The sequence below is a fragment of the Pelobates fuscus genome, chromosome 5 (genome assembly GCF_036172605.1).
Source record: "Pelobates fuscus isolate aPelFus1 chromosome 5, aPelFus1.pri, whole genome shotgun sequence".
In the NCBI taxonomy this organism is placed as follows: domain Eukaryota; kingdom Metazoa; phylum Chordata; class Amphibia; order Anura; family Pelobatidae; genus Pelobates; species Pelobates fuscus.
Window position 1 is genome coordinate 371300231 of NC_086321.1, and position 16689 is coordinate 371316919.

The window sequence follows — 16689 nt, forward strand, 5'->3', positions numbered from 1 at the left end:
CATAAGAGGCATCGAGGCTTGTGAGTAAGGATCAACCCAATGCAAAGATAACGCCCCATCCAATTACAGGCTTCTATAGGTAATGGAATTAGAGAAGTAAAAGGATGGATCACTGGGTAAGCTTCCTCGTCTTGCAGCTAAACTCGTCCAGGCACCTACCTGTACAGCAACGCTTCTCCTTTATTGTTTGCTATGGAAAAGAATCCGCTGCGCGGCGAGAAGTCCATGGCAGAGGGAAGATGGATGGTTCTGCGATTTCCTTGCGTTGGAAAGTTGGAGAACACGGTGAATGATGGAATGTGAATCTGTAGTGTTAGAAAATGTGCTTAATGAGATTCCTTAAATACTGATACAGTTATACATAATAATGACATTTTTGGTATTAGAAGGTTGTTTTATAGTTAAAGAAAACAATTCATTTACCAAATCCACCCTTTACTTCCAGCAGGTTGATGGCCTAACATCACTGAAAATATTATGTAAATAAATAAATGTGGAGCGTTGAATATCAGGTACTCACTAAAAGTGTGCGAGAAAGTGTGTGAGAAATATGCACATAAGCTATAAGTATACACCTAATTTCAGTAAATCACCTGGATTACCCTTGCAAGGGCGTGTGTTCTTTTAAGGGTGTAATCATCAAAAACATGCAGGTATCCAAGAGCCAATCATAGTCTAAAAAGCTCACACTCTACTGACAAAAATACAGAACATGGTGAACAGGCAGCAACTCAAATATTCTGCCATTTGGTTAGGGCCAGCTCCAGTCTAAAAAAAGGTCTAGCTTATTTGTATTATTATAGAGAGAACCTATGTCCATCTGCATATCAAACTGGTTCCATCCACCATGGCAGTCCAGATCCGAAATGTTAGCACATTGCATCAGCACCAGAGATACAGCAACTCCACAGGTTTATACTTGTTTACAGTTTTGGTTATTTTTTCAAAGCGGACTTAAAGATGGCCATTTCCACACAGAAATGCCGCTGGGCTGTTTTAAAGCAGCAGTAATTTTTACAAACGAGATAAAAAGTACTCAGGCCGCCGCCAACCTGGTTATAATTTTAGGTTACTGGGCTTTATCCAGAGGCCAAACATTCCAAGGTTTCTTGATCAAAAATAAGGTTCATGACTGCCAGAAAAGTAGCAGAGACCTAAAAAAGGAAAGGAAAAAGGTAAACGGTAGCGAGAGACACTTACTAATTTAACAGCATCATCCATTTTGTTTGAAGCCACAGCCAGGATTTCGGTTTGCAAATTGAAGACCATGGACGACGCTGCGGTTACCAAATTCATTACCGATCTGAGTGGTTTGGGATTTGTTGCCTGTAGACAGTCCTCATAATTGTATATATTCACAACGCCAGAGGTAGACCTGAAACACAGGGCAATACAATGTCAACCTGCCACTAGCCATGTCTAAAATATACTAGCCACCGCAAACCCCGCTGATCTGAACATTGGCAATGGTCAAAAGAATAAGCAGTCACCAGCTCGGATTGTGCACTCATATTCCCTTTTTCAATGTACAACACTCCTTGTAAATTGAAAAAGAGCTCAAAACATTTGTGCCACTATAGTCTTCATCAGGGGCGTAACTAGGAATCACAAGACAGCAGTGCAATAAATAAAGGAGGGACGACCTTACAAAGAATTTACAACCCTTAAGCAAACGATGCAGAGATACAGAGGATGTTGTGTCTCTGTGAATGCTGCAATCCAAGGTTGATGCAAAGGGAAAAGCAAGATTAAGACGTTTAACCCCTTAAGGACACATGACATGTGTGACATGTCATGATTCCATTTTATTCCAGAAGTTTGGTCCTTAAGGGGTTAAAGGGACACTATAGTCACCAGAACAACTACAGCTTATTGAATTTGTTCTGGTGAGTAGAATCATTACCTTCCGGCCTTTTGCTGTAAACACTGTCTTTTCAGAGAAAATGCAGTGTTTATATTACAGCCTAGTGATAACTTCACTGGCCACTCCTCGGATGGCTGTTAGAGATCCTTCCTGGGTCATGGCTGTGTAAAATGCATCCAAACATTCAGTGTCTCCTCCCTCTGCATGCAGACACTGAACTTTCCTTATAGAGATTCATTGATTCAATTCATCTCTATGAGGAGATGCTTATTGGCAAGGGCTGTGTTTGAATCATGCTGGCTCTGCCCCTGATCTGCCTCTTTGTCAGTCTCAGCCAATCCTATGGGGAAGCACTGTGATTGGATCAGGCTACCACTACTGATGATGTCAGCAGACAGCTTGTTTTTTCTGAGGCAAACAGCATGCAGAGCTACAGCTTCAGGCTTGAATACAGTAAGATTTTTCTATATTTATGTAGGCATGTGGGGTCAAGGGGGGCTAGATGGTGGTTTTAACACAATGTTTGTGTTCCTGACCCTATAGTGATCCAGCTACAGCTTTGAAAAGCAAAAACAAAACAAACAAAATAGCGTCCGTATACATAGTTCAGGGAGGAGAGAGGTTAAAGGTACAAGTGATTGATCATATCCAAGATGTGCTTACCCACAGGTCAGATAGCGCCCGTCTCTGGACAACGCAAGAGATGCTCCATGCACACTGCCATCATCAGTAAACTTGCTCATACACCTTCTGCTTTTCACGTCCCAAATATACACAGAGCCATCATCTGGGAGATAGGAAACAACTCAGATTATATTACACATACTTTACTGAATACCAACAAAATTGGGATACAAAGAAAAGCTAGAATAATGAAAAAAGGGGTTACTATAGGAATATCACATGTGCATTTCATTTTTAGATCGTCCTTCAGAGGGTACTTTGGTGCTGCAAGAAAAATAAAGGTAAGCTTTGTTTATAATGCTCCCCCCCCAGGTAGCAATTCATGCTATTTGGGTATTGCAGATTCTGAGCACTTGGTAGATTTTAGTTTATGGCTTTGATTCAGACTTGTAGACAAAATGTAAAAAAATATGCCATATTCTCAAACGACATATTAGCACTGGGTCAAGGTTTTAGTACAGGTATTAATATCACACTTCTTAACTATGCAAGCTCTGCGTTTCTCCCTTCAGCTCAGAGATCTGCATTAAAGGAGAATTTAAAGCACAATAACCCTTACTGCTTAGCACAGTGGGTATGTTGCCAAGTCTGTAAGCACTGTCTGACATTTTTTGTCAAACTGTTATAAAGTGGTGTGACAACAATTAAAAACCCTCTAGGGCAATCATAGCTACACATTCTTCAGCCACCGCCACAATTAGAATCTATCCAACCTGGATAACAATAATTGCGTGACAGTGAGCTGGCCTAAGGCTTCCCTTTAAATGCCTCCACCCAGACGCTCTGCAGTAGGAAATATGGCCTCGTACATCACTCAACGCGCATGCAGACACCAGGGGCTGTTAGAGACACTCAATATTTGTTTTATACCTGAATTAGAAATGATTTTACTGCAATCTGGTGAAAACACTGCTTTCATAGAATTTCCGTTCATCTTCATACTTCCAATCAGCTCTTTTGTCTAGAATAAAATTAAAATAAAACAAAGAACAATGAAAAAAAGAGGAAAACAAACAAATACCCAATGTTTTTCTCCATTAGCATATGATCACTAAGCCTTAAAATAGGTGCAAAACATGAAGTCATTTTGCTTATGTTTTATTGAGTTTTAGAATGTCTATGCACCCCCCCCCCCTTTATGATAACAGCTTAAATAAGCTTTGAGAAAACGATAACCCACCGATCCCATTATTATAACTAGATGTATAAGTATGTTTATTGGAGTCAAATGAAAAGAATTCCTCACCAGCTTGCTTTATATCGCCAAATCTTTGCTTGGGCTGTGTCCCATTATTTGTCTTAACGGTCTAAATTATTTACTAATGTCTGAATCATCATGAATTCAAAGTAAACTTCGAATTTTAGGTACATTTTCACAGAAATGAAATTAATTTGGAAAAAGAAAATTCCAATTTGACTATTTTAAAATATTCGAAATTCACTTAGAACTGTGCAATAATTTTGTCTCTGATTGAATACGTCTTCCCTTGGTTCATGGCGACATGCGCAGGAGCCCAAATCCAGAGTACTTATCCACTCTCGTAGGCATGATTTGTTAATAATCCAACATTATACATTTTGTTCCAGAATAGAAAGCAGCGGATTTAGAAAGCTAGGAGAGCTACCTTCATAGACAGCAAATGAAGGTATCCAGCAGACCCATTAAACAGCAGGAAGGAGCCATCGTTGGACACTTCAAACTGCTGGAGACATTTCTCGTTCACACCTGAAACATAAAAAGAAAAGTATCGGCAAGTATAAATAAAATCCATTAAAAGAACTTGTTCACAGTAATCCAAGTATGTTGGTATTATACATTGGTAAACATAATGCAGTATAAAATGTATTCTAAATACACACACATTATATATTGTATAATCTGCCGGCTATTTTACTAGATTGACCACCTCCTCACTCGGCGTATGACATTACACATGTTGTATAAGCCGAACGGAGGCCCCTAATTTCAATGATGTGGACATCCCCTCTTCAAGACTGGAGGAAATGACTCCGCTGGGCAGCAGGACTCCTCTGGGCCTTCCTAGGCACACCAGAATTATTTTTTACATTTCTAATCTCGGAGCCAAAAAAAGCAGCAAGAGAACACATATATAGTGTTATTTACTAAACTGTAAATAACTAAACAAAGTCGAAGAGCTAAAAGCACAGCTGATTTAGAGAATTTTTCCGGTTTTGGCTACTTAGACCTTAAATTTGAAATTAACTTTGAATTCTCACTTTTAGTGAATAACGGAGAATCTAAACCCATAAAATCTCTCACCTCTTATTCTGTGAAATGGAATTATGTTTCCGCCCATCATGTCGTATATGTAAAACAGTCTTTGCCGCATTCCTGTGGCTACCACTTGTTCGCCATCGGCACTGAACTGAGCCTTAAAAATGGGAAACTTTTCCAGATGGATGCTTTGAATCTTTGGATTTAATTTCCCATCAACCTACAAGGAGTAAAGATTAAGCAATAAATATTTCTCTCGTATTCATGTCCTGATTAGAGACTCACATGGGTGTCTCTCCAGTCTGAAAAAAACTAGATATAATTTCCAAACAAGCCACATCACGGCAAACTGCAGTGACTCTAGAGGCCGCAAGACTAAAAATGCAGCAAATTGTTGGCTTAAATCCCTTTATTTACCTGAAACAGGGAGATTGTTCGATCAACACCCGCTGTCATCACAACTTGGGCCAACGGATGGAACTGCACGGTTGAGAGCGGAACCTTTGATAGTCTTTCATGATTAGCACTCAGGCACTTTTTAACCTGGAAAGCAATGATTAGTATTAGGACAGAAGATAATTTGACAATAGTTTTCGATCTAAAAATACACAACATCGTATTTACCATCACTCAGTAGCCAACAACTTGGATGGTTTTAATTTACTAAAAATATATCTAACAGAATCCCACCCTGAAAGGAACCTACATTATTTGGGGAATTCACAGGTTCACTTTAATTGTCGGAATAAAACCATTTATGAGAAAGGAACTTGAAAAATATATGCAGGGGTCTCAAAAAGTCCACATCTTAAAAACATTATAAACAAAGATAAAATATACACAAAAATAAGGTATAAAAGTTATATATAAAGATAAAATATGTTCTAATATTCCAAACTGGAAAAAGGTTCAGTGATGTGTAGATAGACTTACCTGCAAGACACCTCTTGGTAGAGAACTTGATTTGGTTAGCAAATTGCCAGTCTTACTTAACAGATTATCTTCATTATCTTCTTCACTGCCATCGTCGTCATCATCATCTGCAACAGAAACCAAGATCCATTACCATCTTGTATTCCAAGAACGCCAACAATACAGGTTCGTTAAAACCAAAAGACGGCAGAGAAAGAAAAATTCTCTAACACAGCTACTTGTTCAGCTATTAAGGTTTAAAACGTACAATTCTACACAAGCTACAGTTTAGTGAATACAACCCAAAAGGGTGATTTGTGCAGCCGATTAGAACTCACTGCTTATTGATCAAGGTGGTGTTTCTTGGGCACAAGTGCTATATAGCTACAGCAGTGACCATGGAAACCAACGGAATCCTTTTGCTAGTTGTTCCCCATGTAGCACTTTGCCCCAGATTTTATAATTGTAGAAACTACAATTAGGTCCCTGCCCACCCCCTTTTGAGATTACAGGTGATTTTACTCATCCTTTTTCCCACCGTGTCAGTCTTGTCGCAGCTGGTTTCCCCTCCATGGTTGAGATCAATCTTGATGATCACAGCCAATCCAATCCTTTCCCATCGATTGCGCGGCAAAACACTGCTCTGTGCCAATCAGCATCTCCTAACAGAGATGCACTGAATGAATGCATCTCTATGGGGCACGTTCATTGTCTCCATGCAGAGACTGGACTAGGAAGCATCTCTAGTGGCCGTCTGAGTGACAGTCACCAAAGGGGTTACTAGGCAGCAATGCAAACATTTAATTTTGTCTGAAACAGTGCTAAGACTGCATTGACAGGCTATAGACACTAGGACCAATACATTAAACTGTAGTTGTTCTGGTGACTATGGTGTCCCTTTGAATACATGTACACATTTATTTTAGGTTTCAAAATACCACTGAATACCAAAGAGATAGGGATGGCACTCTCTTATAGATGCAACAACTACTGCAATCCAAAGCGGAGCAAGCACCTCCTCCTCACATTTTAAACTTTCATTTTTTTTTTATTATTTTTTTTTCTGTACAAAAGATTGACATCGCAAACATAAGCAATTCAAATGATACAATACTATGGCACATGAGGAAACTGCACAATTTGTTATATTAAACACGCTGAAACAGATCTTGCCAGTAGTTGTGAAGTCAAGAGGATTAGAAAGGCACATTATATATACTGACATAAATGTAGCTAAAAGGAGAAAAGTAAAATAAAGTAAGATATGAGTGGCTTTGGAGGAAACTATAAGCTTAGGAAAACTAGGTAGTCAGCATGAGTATTCTGGTTATGGGTTTGCAGCAAGCCATTATCAAGCACAAGAAATCAGCAGGTAAGGCTTAGATGGCACCTAACCAATGCCCAGAGGTATAGAGATCCAGTCTCCTCCACAATTAATTGCGTTGGTAAGGCTCCCTCTCTAGCCCAGGCTCCCAGACAGTCCAAGTGGCACTCATTTAGGATGGTAACCCGTGTTTTGGCGGGAACTTGCTTCCGCGGTCTGCCTGTCTTGCTCCTCCGGTGACCGGGATGATGGGCCTCCATATCAGGCCGTTCACGCTGGTCCCGCCGAGGGTGGCGTCCCTGCAATCTGTAGTGTTCGTGTACAGCCGCCAGCCTCAGCTCCTTCTCTGCGTCATCATCCCTTCAGTCGCATGTGGAGGAGGTTGATCCAGGCTGTGCCTGGCCACTGTACGGCTCCGTACTGATGCGACATGGCCCGCAGATGCAGCAGTAAGTTCTCGGTTATGGAGTGTTGTCCAGGAGTTGTCACAGATGCGATCAAAGGCCACGAGGAATGCTTTCATGCATGCGTGTAGCTGCGGTGAGGTGCCTATGGCTGTAGGTCCCGAAGGGTCGGTCATCCTGGCTGCTAGGCCGCAATTTGTCGTTTTGTGCATTAGCTGGGGTTCTTGGTGAATTAACTGCTCCACTACACTAGTGGGGACTGGGATAATCCCCACTGATCCAAAGGGGAGGGGGGGGGGAGGAGACAGGGCTCAGAGTTAACTAGCTCCCAATTAAGGCTGGGGATCAGTCGCCTTCCCAACCTCATGTGCAGCGGTGGGCTGCAAGGGATTCTGTTACAGCCTGTATCTACTGGCTGCCGGCATAGAAGTAGCTGATAGCAGGCAGAGTGTTCCTCCGGGTCGAAGATAAGCTTTTAGCTGAGACAAATAGCGGTAATATGCCGTTTCAGGCTAAGTTAGTGGATTTTCCAGAGGAGCTCCAGCGCCATGCGTCTATCCTGCTCGGCTGTCAGGCCCCAACCCCCACATTTTGAACTTTATATCAAAATAGTAAAATGTAACTTTTGAATTCTGTAAAAATCTTTTAATTACAAAGAATAATTTACACCACTGATAGAACGCCGAGCACAGCACCGATGCACATGTCATGACTATCAATTAAGTAGATAATTTAGATTCTAAATAACACGCCACGGCAATATTTCAAATATACCTTGGTTGGCACCTTTCTTTTTGTGTTCTGTGGAGGCCCATGATTGCACCCCTCCCATTGCTTTCTGGAATCTACAAATGGAAAAGACAACAAATATTTAACAAAATGAAAATGTATAGTTCACCCAAATTCCCTGAGATTATGTCTACAAACTTTTTTTATTTTTAAGATTTTCGTGTTCATTCGGGTTATGGTGCAGAAGACAACAAGGGAGTAAAAGTATTGGTACATTTCGCATAGAGTTCGTTTTACATTTGTAGGTTATGACAGTCATGCATGTGATTCTTGTTTGGCGGTCATTCTGCATTTGCATAATTTGGTAGTTGCTTATGCGAAGTTGCTCTGTACATAACATTTGCTATGACTCTAGCTCTATGGGTCGGGGGGAGGGTACAGAATAAAAGGGAGGGAACAGGGGTGTCCTATTGGGTTGCTCCCCTTACCCCCCGCCCCCACCTTCCCGTATCTCTCGTGAGTGTCATTGTATAGGTTGGTGTAGTATTGAAGGAATTCTTGAGCTATTGCTTCTCGATTTGTTGTAGTTTCTCCGGTCTTAGTTTGAATTTTCAAGATTTTCTTGTTATCCTGTCTTTTTTTGAGGCAACGTGCCAATAGGGAGTCCGCTTTGTTACCCTTTTCGTAGAATCGTTGCTTGGACCACATGAGGTTCCTTGCCACGTCCGCTGCCGACAGTTGTTTGAGGAGTTCTCGTGTTGTCCTGAGCTGTGCAAGGAGCGCGTCGGTCGGGCTTTGTTTGTGTAGGGTTTCGAGCCTTGTTAGGTCGTCCAAGGCGTCCGTAAGTTTCCGGAGCCTTTGCTTTTTGAGGGCCGTGGCTATAGCTATAAGATTGCCTCTGATCGTTACTTTGTGAGCTGCCCAGACCGTCGTTGGCGCCACGTCGTCAGTGGTGTTGAGGTCGAAGTAGGTTTTGAGTATCCATGGATTCAGTTTCCATCGCCAGGGGTGTGCCAGTAGTGGGATCTGTACCGTCAGTGCCACTTCGGCGTGGTCGGACCACGCGATGTTTCCTATATGCGTGTGGGTGGTTGGACTGCCGGGGAGATAAGGAAGCGGTCGATTCGGGAGTAGGACTTGTGTGTGTGGGAGTAGAAGGTAAAATCGACCGACGATGGGTGCTGGATTCTCCAGGCGTCTAGTAGGGGTGTGTCAGTAAGGAAATCTGAGTATAGTTTGTCGTTTATATTTGGGACCGGTGTGCTGCCGGCGTGTGTTCTGCGGTCCATGGCGGGCGTTGGGTCGCGTTGAAGTCGCTGCCTACGATTAGGTGTTTGGCTGCAAGGCTCGTGAGGTGGGTCTTGAATGTGCTCCAGAATGAGGCAGCCGGGGTGGTGGGAGCGTTTAGCGAGCATATGGTTAGGGAGGTTGTTCCCACGCATCCTGTGAGAAAGAGGAATCTCCCTGAGGGATCTTTGCGGGTTTGTATGTCCTCTAATGGACAGGAGTTTTGCAGCAGTATTGCGACCCCCTTTGTTTTTGCTTCCGGCGTGTTGGCCAGGTAATACCTTTTAAAGTGTCGGTTGACTAGTGGGATTTGTTTGTGGTCGGTGAAATGGGTTTCCTGAAGCAGGATGATATTCGCTCCCGAGCGGTTGGCCCAGCGCAGTATCCCGTGTCTTTTCCCTGGCGAGTTAAGTCCCTTGACGATGAGGGAGGTGAGGCGGAGGTTCTTTGACGCCATGTTGTCGTCGAAGGGTGGTCCCGGTCGAGCGTTGAGGTACGGGGCGGTGTGTAGCGTGGCGTCCCTTCTAGGCATGATGACTTCGGGTGGGCAATCGGTTCAGTTTGGGGTCGGCGGGAGAACGGGGGCGGGAGAGAGGGGGAGGGGGCCGGTAGGGTCCTGCCCGCGCGGGCTGGTCGGGTCGCAGCGCCCTCCCGCGAGGGCCGGTGTCTGAAGGACTGGGCTTATCTAACTGGCCAGTCGTAGGTTAGACGGGGGTCTCGATTAACTGACCCAAGGTCCGTGTAGCGATCCTCGGGAGAGTCGAGGCCGGTGGGGTGGGGTGTACACAGGTGATGGCAGGGTCCACCTGTGACCTGCCCGTGGACGTATTGATTTGATTTGGCTGAGCCGGGTATTGGGTTTTGGGATGGGGAGATGGGTCTTGGGCGGGGGCTCTCGTATGTGTGGTCCATTCTGTGGCGTGGGAGTGTGCTCGTGTACGTGTAGTTAGTGTGTTGGAGAGATCCCCATGTGCGGGTCTGGGTGCTGCTGTGCTGGCTTGCCGATGTGGGCGTGTGAGTGCCGGGTGTGTGTGTTCCTTTGCGGGGGTGGTTGTGTGTGCCAATGGTACGGAGTCTGCTCCGTCGCTGCCCAACCTTCTGGTGAGGTGTGCCGTGCTGGGGCCTTTAGAGTTGTGTAAGGTGATCCTATATATATTGTGGTGACCGCGCTATAGTATTTGTGATAGTTATGTGTGTGGCGTGTTGACCTCTTGAAGTGGGGTGTAGTGTGGGTGTGGCAGTCCCTGGTGATAAAGTTGTCGCAGTTCTCCCTCCCTCTGGGGCGGGGGGGGGGGGAGGGTTGTGGCCTAGTAGGGTGTGGTTTCACCTCTCTATTCTGGGTTCTGTGTGTGTGCTACTGCCACCGGCCGAATACGTTTACAATAACCTGTATATAACATGTTTACATTTCAACAATATAACACATTAATAATTCGCTGGTAGCAAAAGATAAAGCATCAAGGCAGGAGAGGAGGAAAGAGAACAGTGGTTTTAGCAGATGCTTCTGGTCTCGTGTATATGTTGCCTAGCATCCCCCACTCCCGGCGACCCACGGGCCCCCGAAGTGGCTAAACCGTCTCGTCTATGTCCTATGAGCAGTTCAGTGTCGGGTCAGCCTGTTAAGGGCCAGTCAGCGTTTGGGTGGTAAGTGGGAGGCCCGTGTGCCGCCGGAGTAGTTTCCGCCAGTTTCCCCTGCCTGGCGTAGCCGTAAGCTGTTCATGTGGTGATGGTGTTTGTCCCCTGTCCACAGCTCCTCTATATGGCCTGTCCGTGGCTCAGTATTCCGTCGGGTGTATGTAGGGCTGGGGTGGTTAGGCTGTCGGTCTTTCATTGTCCGTCGGGTTTCGTCTGTGAGTCAGGGCGTGGGCTGGTAAGGGGTTGGGGTCGGAGGTGTGTCTCCATCGTCCGCTGTGAGGGGTGTGGGGGCGTCCCGTGGGCCTGTGTTGCCCGAACCCCTCGTCATGGGGAGTTGTTGGATCGGTCTGGTTGTTCCCCAGGGACCCCACCTCCCCCGACAGTCCTCCCCCCTCTTTCTCCCTCCCCGGTATCCCCCCTCTCCCTCCTCCCCCGTGCTTTGAGGTCTGGACCTGTGATCTGGTTTGGGATTGGGTGGCTGCGAGCGATAAGCGCTTCACATTATGCTTATGGGGGTTATGTATGTGCTGTCCCGTATATAGTATACTTGCTGTGTACAGCCCTATGTCCAAGACTCAGAGTCCCATTCCTGGTCCAGACGTCAGGCTCCTGTGGTAGGCATTGGCCGGGAGAGGATTTCTGAAACGGGGTGTGGTGCGTTCTGTGAGCAGTCCTGTGGTTGCTGGGGGGTCTTGCAGAGTGGAGTTGCTGTGCCGTTCATCATCGGTTGCTCTCTCGGGGTTTTAGCTGTTGGTGTAAGGGGGGGTTGTTCCAGGGCGTGGCGCTTAGTGTGGGAAACTCTGCTGTGACTTGCTTTGGCTTGGGCCGGATGGTGTTGGTGGGTTGCCCGGTAAAGTGGCTGAGCTTTGCTTGCAGCGCTCTGCTGTTCCTGCCGGGATGTAGGCCAGTCTCTGGGGTTTTATCATCGGGTGCGCTGTACGCTGTCTGCTCTGTAGTGTTCCGTTCCCCGGTCTCCTCTGTCCGTGGACAATAGTACTTGTTGTGGTTGAAGTGGTTTTGCTGAGGAGAACTTCACGGAGTGTGGGGGTCATGTTGCACTTGTAGTCGCATTGTCGTTTGCCTCTGGCTTGTGATCGCTCAGGTGGTGCGGTAAGGGGTTGGTTCATGCAGTGCAGGTTGAAGATGTCTGGCAGGGGTGTCTGGGTGTGGGGTTGGGTAGTCGTTCCTGCGTCACTATCCCCTCATTTCCTCACCTCTACTGCCGTGCTGCATCTGTGGTTTGCGGTGCCGTACTGCGATGTTGGCGTTCACTGTTTCTGGCAGGCAGGTTGTTGCGTGGCGGCAGTCGTGATGGGGATCTGCATCAGAGTGAGGTATCTCAGGGATCTGAGGTAAGCCCAGCTGCGTCAGAAGTGCAGGGATTTCATCGGGCCTTGTGAGGGAGTGGAATCTGCCATCTTTGCGGATGATCATTTTGAATGGGTGGCCCCATGCGTATCGGAGGCCATGGTGGCTAAGGTGTTGCGTAAGGGGCCGTAGTTCTCTCCGCCATTTTAGGGTAGTTGGTGCCAGGTCTTGGAATAGTTGGACTGGCACTCCTAGCTCAATGGGGGTATCCCTGGCAGCTCGCAGAATTCTCTCCTTTATATGGTAAAAGCGGAGCCGTATCACAATGTCCCGAGGTGTGGCGGCATTGGTGCTTGGGGCGCGCAGTGATGTCTACAAACTTTCAAAACAGCAACCGGCGAGACCATAAAGCATTAATAAATATTGTTCATAGGAAAAATATAAATCACAATAAACAAAATGTTACCCACTCTTCTCGTAATCTCATCTGGAGTTTCTCCTTACTAAGTGCAGCTTCTTGTCTACTTTTCTGGAAACCTTTGCGGTAACGATGGGTCATTTCAATTCTACAATGAAAAAAAAAAAGAAAATACAGCAGAGTCAATGGGGAATAAAACTAGGATCATACAACCACACATCTTCATATACAGACATATCAAAACCTTACTTTTCATCAATATCGTCATCATCATCAACCCAAGCTGGTTTTCTTGGCAGAAGGGATCCGTGTTCGTGGCTGTCATCCTCTGATTCACTACTGGAAACATTTTCATTTGGCTCATCTCTTCTCTAAGACCGATATAAAAAGTGAACAGTTTTGATTAGAAAACACACCAGACCCTTGCTCTAGAGGAGTCAAGTTAAGAGTTACGGAGTTAAGAACCATTTCTTCAGAAGATATAAATTCTAAAAGATTTGTATTTAACCCCTTAAGGACGCTGGACGGTTCAGGACCGTCATCGGCATTTTTCACTTGCCGACCGACGACGGTCCTGAACCGTCCTAAATTTAAAATGTACTTACCCGATCGCCGTCGTTCCCCCGGCGGCGATTGGCGGTGCTCCCGGTGTGGGGAGACTGCCTGCATCCCAGACAGTCTCCCCATGGCGAATTAGGACCCCTGTGGCCATGTGATCGCCCAACAGGGCGACCACATGGTCACAATAGGTGTCCTAGTCTCTGCCTGCAGGGGGACTGTCTGTGCTGACAGGCAGTCTCCCTGCTAGTGTAAAATCAGAAATAAATTTAAAGTGAAAGTTAATAAAAAAAAAAATATTATAATATATGTGTATATATATGATATATAGACATATATTATACCTATATAATATATGTCTATATATCATATATATAATGTCATGCTAAGTGTATTTTTATATTAATATGTACATATATTAATATAAAAATACACTTATAATTAATTTACACACGTATATATAATATATATAATAACTATATATATTGTGTATATATATATTATTATAAAATATGAATAATAAATAATTTAAATTAAATTAAAAAAATTAAAAATAATAATAAAAATTAAAAAAAAATTATATATCTATACGAAATTTTATTCTAACTGTATTTTGATATTAATATATATATATATTTATATCAAAATACACTTAGAATGAAATTGTATATATATATATGTATATATAAATAAATAAAAAGAATGCGAACTATTCATATGTCCATATACAAAATTACATAAATAATTATATAAATATACACGTAGACTTCAAATATATAAATATGCATATATATTTAAATTCTACGTGCGTATTTATGTAATATTTTTACATAATTAAGTTATTTTATTGATTGCAATTTAAGGGACCTGCCTGCCAACCCAGGCCGAGAGTACAGAGAATTTAATTTGCTATCACTGTATTTTACCCTGTAACGTTCTACGACACCCTAAAACCTGTACATGGGGGGTACTGTTTTACTCGGGAGACTTCGCTGAACACAAATATTAGTGATTCAAAACAGTAAAACATATCACAGCGATGATATTGTCAGTGAAAGTGACTTTTTTTGCATTTTTCACACACAAACAGCACTTTTACTGATGATATAATTGTTGTGATACATTTTCCAGTTTTGAAACACTAATATTTGTGTTCAGCAAAGTCTCCTGAGTAGAACAGGACCCCCCATGTACAGGTTTTATAGCGTTTTTGAAAGTTACAGGGTCAAATATATGGGTCAAATATTTTTACATTGAAAATGGCCAGGTTGGTTACGTTGCCTTTGAGAGCGTATGGTAGCCCAGGAATGAGAATTACCCCCATGATGGCATACCATTTGCAAAAGAAGACACCCCATTTGCAATACCTTGGGTTATGTCCAGTCTTTTTTAGTAACCACTTAGTCACAAACACTGGCCAAAATTAGCGTTCAATTTAGTTTTTTACTTTTTTCACACACAAACAAATATGAACGCTAACTTTGGCCATTGTTTGCGACTAAGTGGCTACTAAAAAAGTCTGGACATACCCCATATTGAATACCCTGGGTTGTCTACTTTAAAAAAAAATATGTACATGTGGGGTGTTATTCAGCGATTTATGACAGATAATAGTGTTACAATGTCACTATTGATACATTTTAAAAATGTATGTTTTGAAACCGCAATATCCTACTTGTACTTATAGCCCTATAACATGCAAAAAAATAGCAAAAAGCATGTAAACACTGGGTATTTTTAAACTCAGGACAAAATTTTGAATCTATTTAGCAGTTTTTTTCATTCGCTTTTGTAGATGAATAAAAGATTTTTCACATAAAAGTAAAAAAACTTGTATTTTTTTCAATTTTTCATCATATTTTTTCATTTTTTAAATATTAAATTACATGAGATTATATAAATAATGGTATGTAAAGAAAGCCCCTTTTGTCCTGAAAAAAACAATATATAATTTGTATGGGAACAGTAAATGAGAGAGCGGAAAATTACAGCTAAACACAAACACCACAAAAGTGTCAAAAAGATGCCTGGTCGCAAATGTACAACATCGCAAAAAAAGTCCGGTCCTTAAGGGGTTAAATTGGCTGAGTTGTCAACAAAAACGTTTTGATGACAAGTCTAAATCATCAATACATTTTGTGGACAACAGATCCAATTAAGGCAGATAAACCTTCTTAATGACTAATAAAATGTCAGAATATAAAAGGAGTCGCCTTAATCCCTGTATTTAAAAAGAACTATAGTCACTAGAACAACTACAGCTTATTGTATTTGTTCTGGTGAGTAGAATCAATCCCTTCAGGCTTTTTGCTGTAAAAGAGAAAATGCAGTGTTTACATTACAGCCTAGTGATAACTCCACTGGCCAATCCTCAGATGGCTACTAGAGGTGCTTCCTGGGGCAGTGCTGCACAGTGTGACTGACATTCAGTGTCTCCACCCTCTGCATGGAGACAATGAACTGTCCTCAGAGATGCATTGATTCAATACATCTCTATCAGGAGAAGATGATAGGCCAGGACTGTGTTTAGTTCGTGCTGGCTCTGCCTCTGATCTGCTTCCTTGACAGTCTCAGCCAATCCTATGGGGAAGCATTGTAATTGGCTTTGGTTCAACACTTCTGATGAGGTCAGTTAAAGAGGCGGGATCAGCAGCTGCAGACTGAAATAAAGGTAAGATTTTGCTATATTTAGGGAGGCAAGGAGGATAATTTTGATTTCCATGTGATTTTGGTGTCAGCACATTAAACAAAGTATTTCAGAAGAATATTTAATTCATTCAGATCTAGGATGTGTTATTTTTGTGTTCCCTTTATTTTTTTGAGCAGTGTATATTCCAAATATAAGAAAACTAGGGACAACGTTGTGTTGTGCAAAATGCCAAAAGTTGACACAAGGGTGAGCAAATGAAGGCTGTGTAAAAAGTCACCTTCTTGGACCTTGGGCAATATTCCATAGACCTCTGTGCTGTCACTATTTTACTCTTGTGCATGCACTCGAGTACAACATCTTACAGAAGAATATTCTTGTAAAAAGGAAGATGGAGGCATCTGTTACGGAGACTTTTGGTAAGTAAAGGTACCATTTTATTCGTCCCTTGTCCACTGCACATCATGTGGGCATGTCGCATTTGGAGGGTCTATGTAAAGTCTATGAAACGAATAGCTGCATTGAGGGCCAAAGATGGACATCCCTTACCTAAGCAGGGACACTACAGTAACCAGAAGGACTACAGCTTATTGTAGTTGTTCAGGTGAGTATGGTCAGTCCCTGCAGGATTTTTAAAGTAAACACTGCCTTTTCAGAGAAAAGACAGTGTTTACATTGCTGCC

General features: G+C 43.1%; 2 protein-coding genes across 3 annotated transcripts in view; one reads left to right on the plus strand and one right to left on the minus strand.

The window, feature by feature from the left end:
* Window positions 1-15890, plus strand: part of TRIM25 (tripartite motif containing 25) — a 44144-nt gene extending 28254 nt beyond the window's left edge. The window contains exon 10 of the transcript XR_010090918.1: window positions 15878-15890. The gene's annotated coding sequence lies outside the window, so the exon portion shown is untranslated. The remainder of the gene's footprint in view (window positions 1-15877) is intronic.
* Window positions 1-16689, minus strand: part of UTP18 (UTP18 small subunit processome component) — a 37027-nt gene that overhangs the window by 5759 nt on the left and 14579 nt on the right. For both annotated transcript variants that reach the window (XM_063456183.1, XM_063456184.1), the window contains exons 3-13: window positions 13051-13172; window positions 12854-12949; window positions 8199-8269; window positions 5718-5824; window positions 5202-5327; window positions 4830-5004; window positions 4174-4274; window positions 3419-3509; window positions 2528-2651; window positions 1201-1375; window positions 160-305 (exon numbers count right to left, since the gene is read on the minus strand). In XM_063456183.1, coding sequence (XP_063312253.1) covers window positions 160-305; window positions 1201-1375; window positions 2528-2651; window positions 3419-3509; window positions 4174-4274; window positions 4830-5004; window positions 5202-5327; window positions 5718-5824; window positions 8199-8269; window positions 12854-12949; window positions 13051-13172 — 1334 coding nt within the window. The remainder of the gene's footprint in view (window positions 1-159; window positions 306-1200; window positions 1376-2527; window positions 2652-3418; window positions 3510-4173; window positions 4275-4829; window positions 5005-5201; window positions 5328-5717; window positions 5825-8198; window positions 8270-12853; window positions 12950-13050; window positions 13173-16689) is intronic.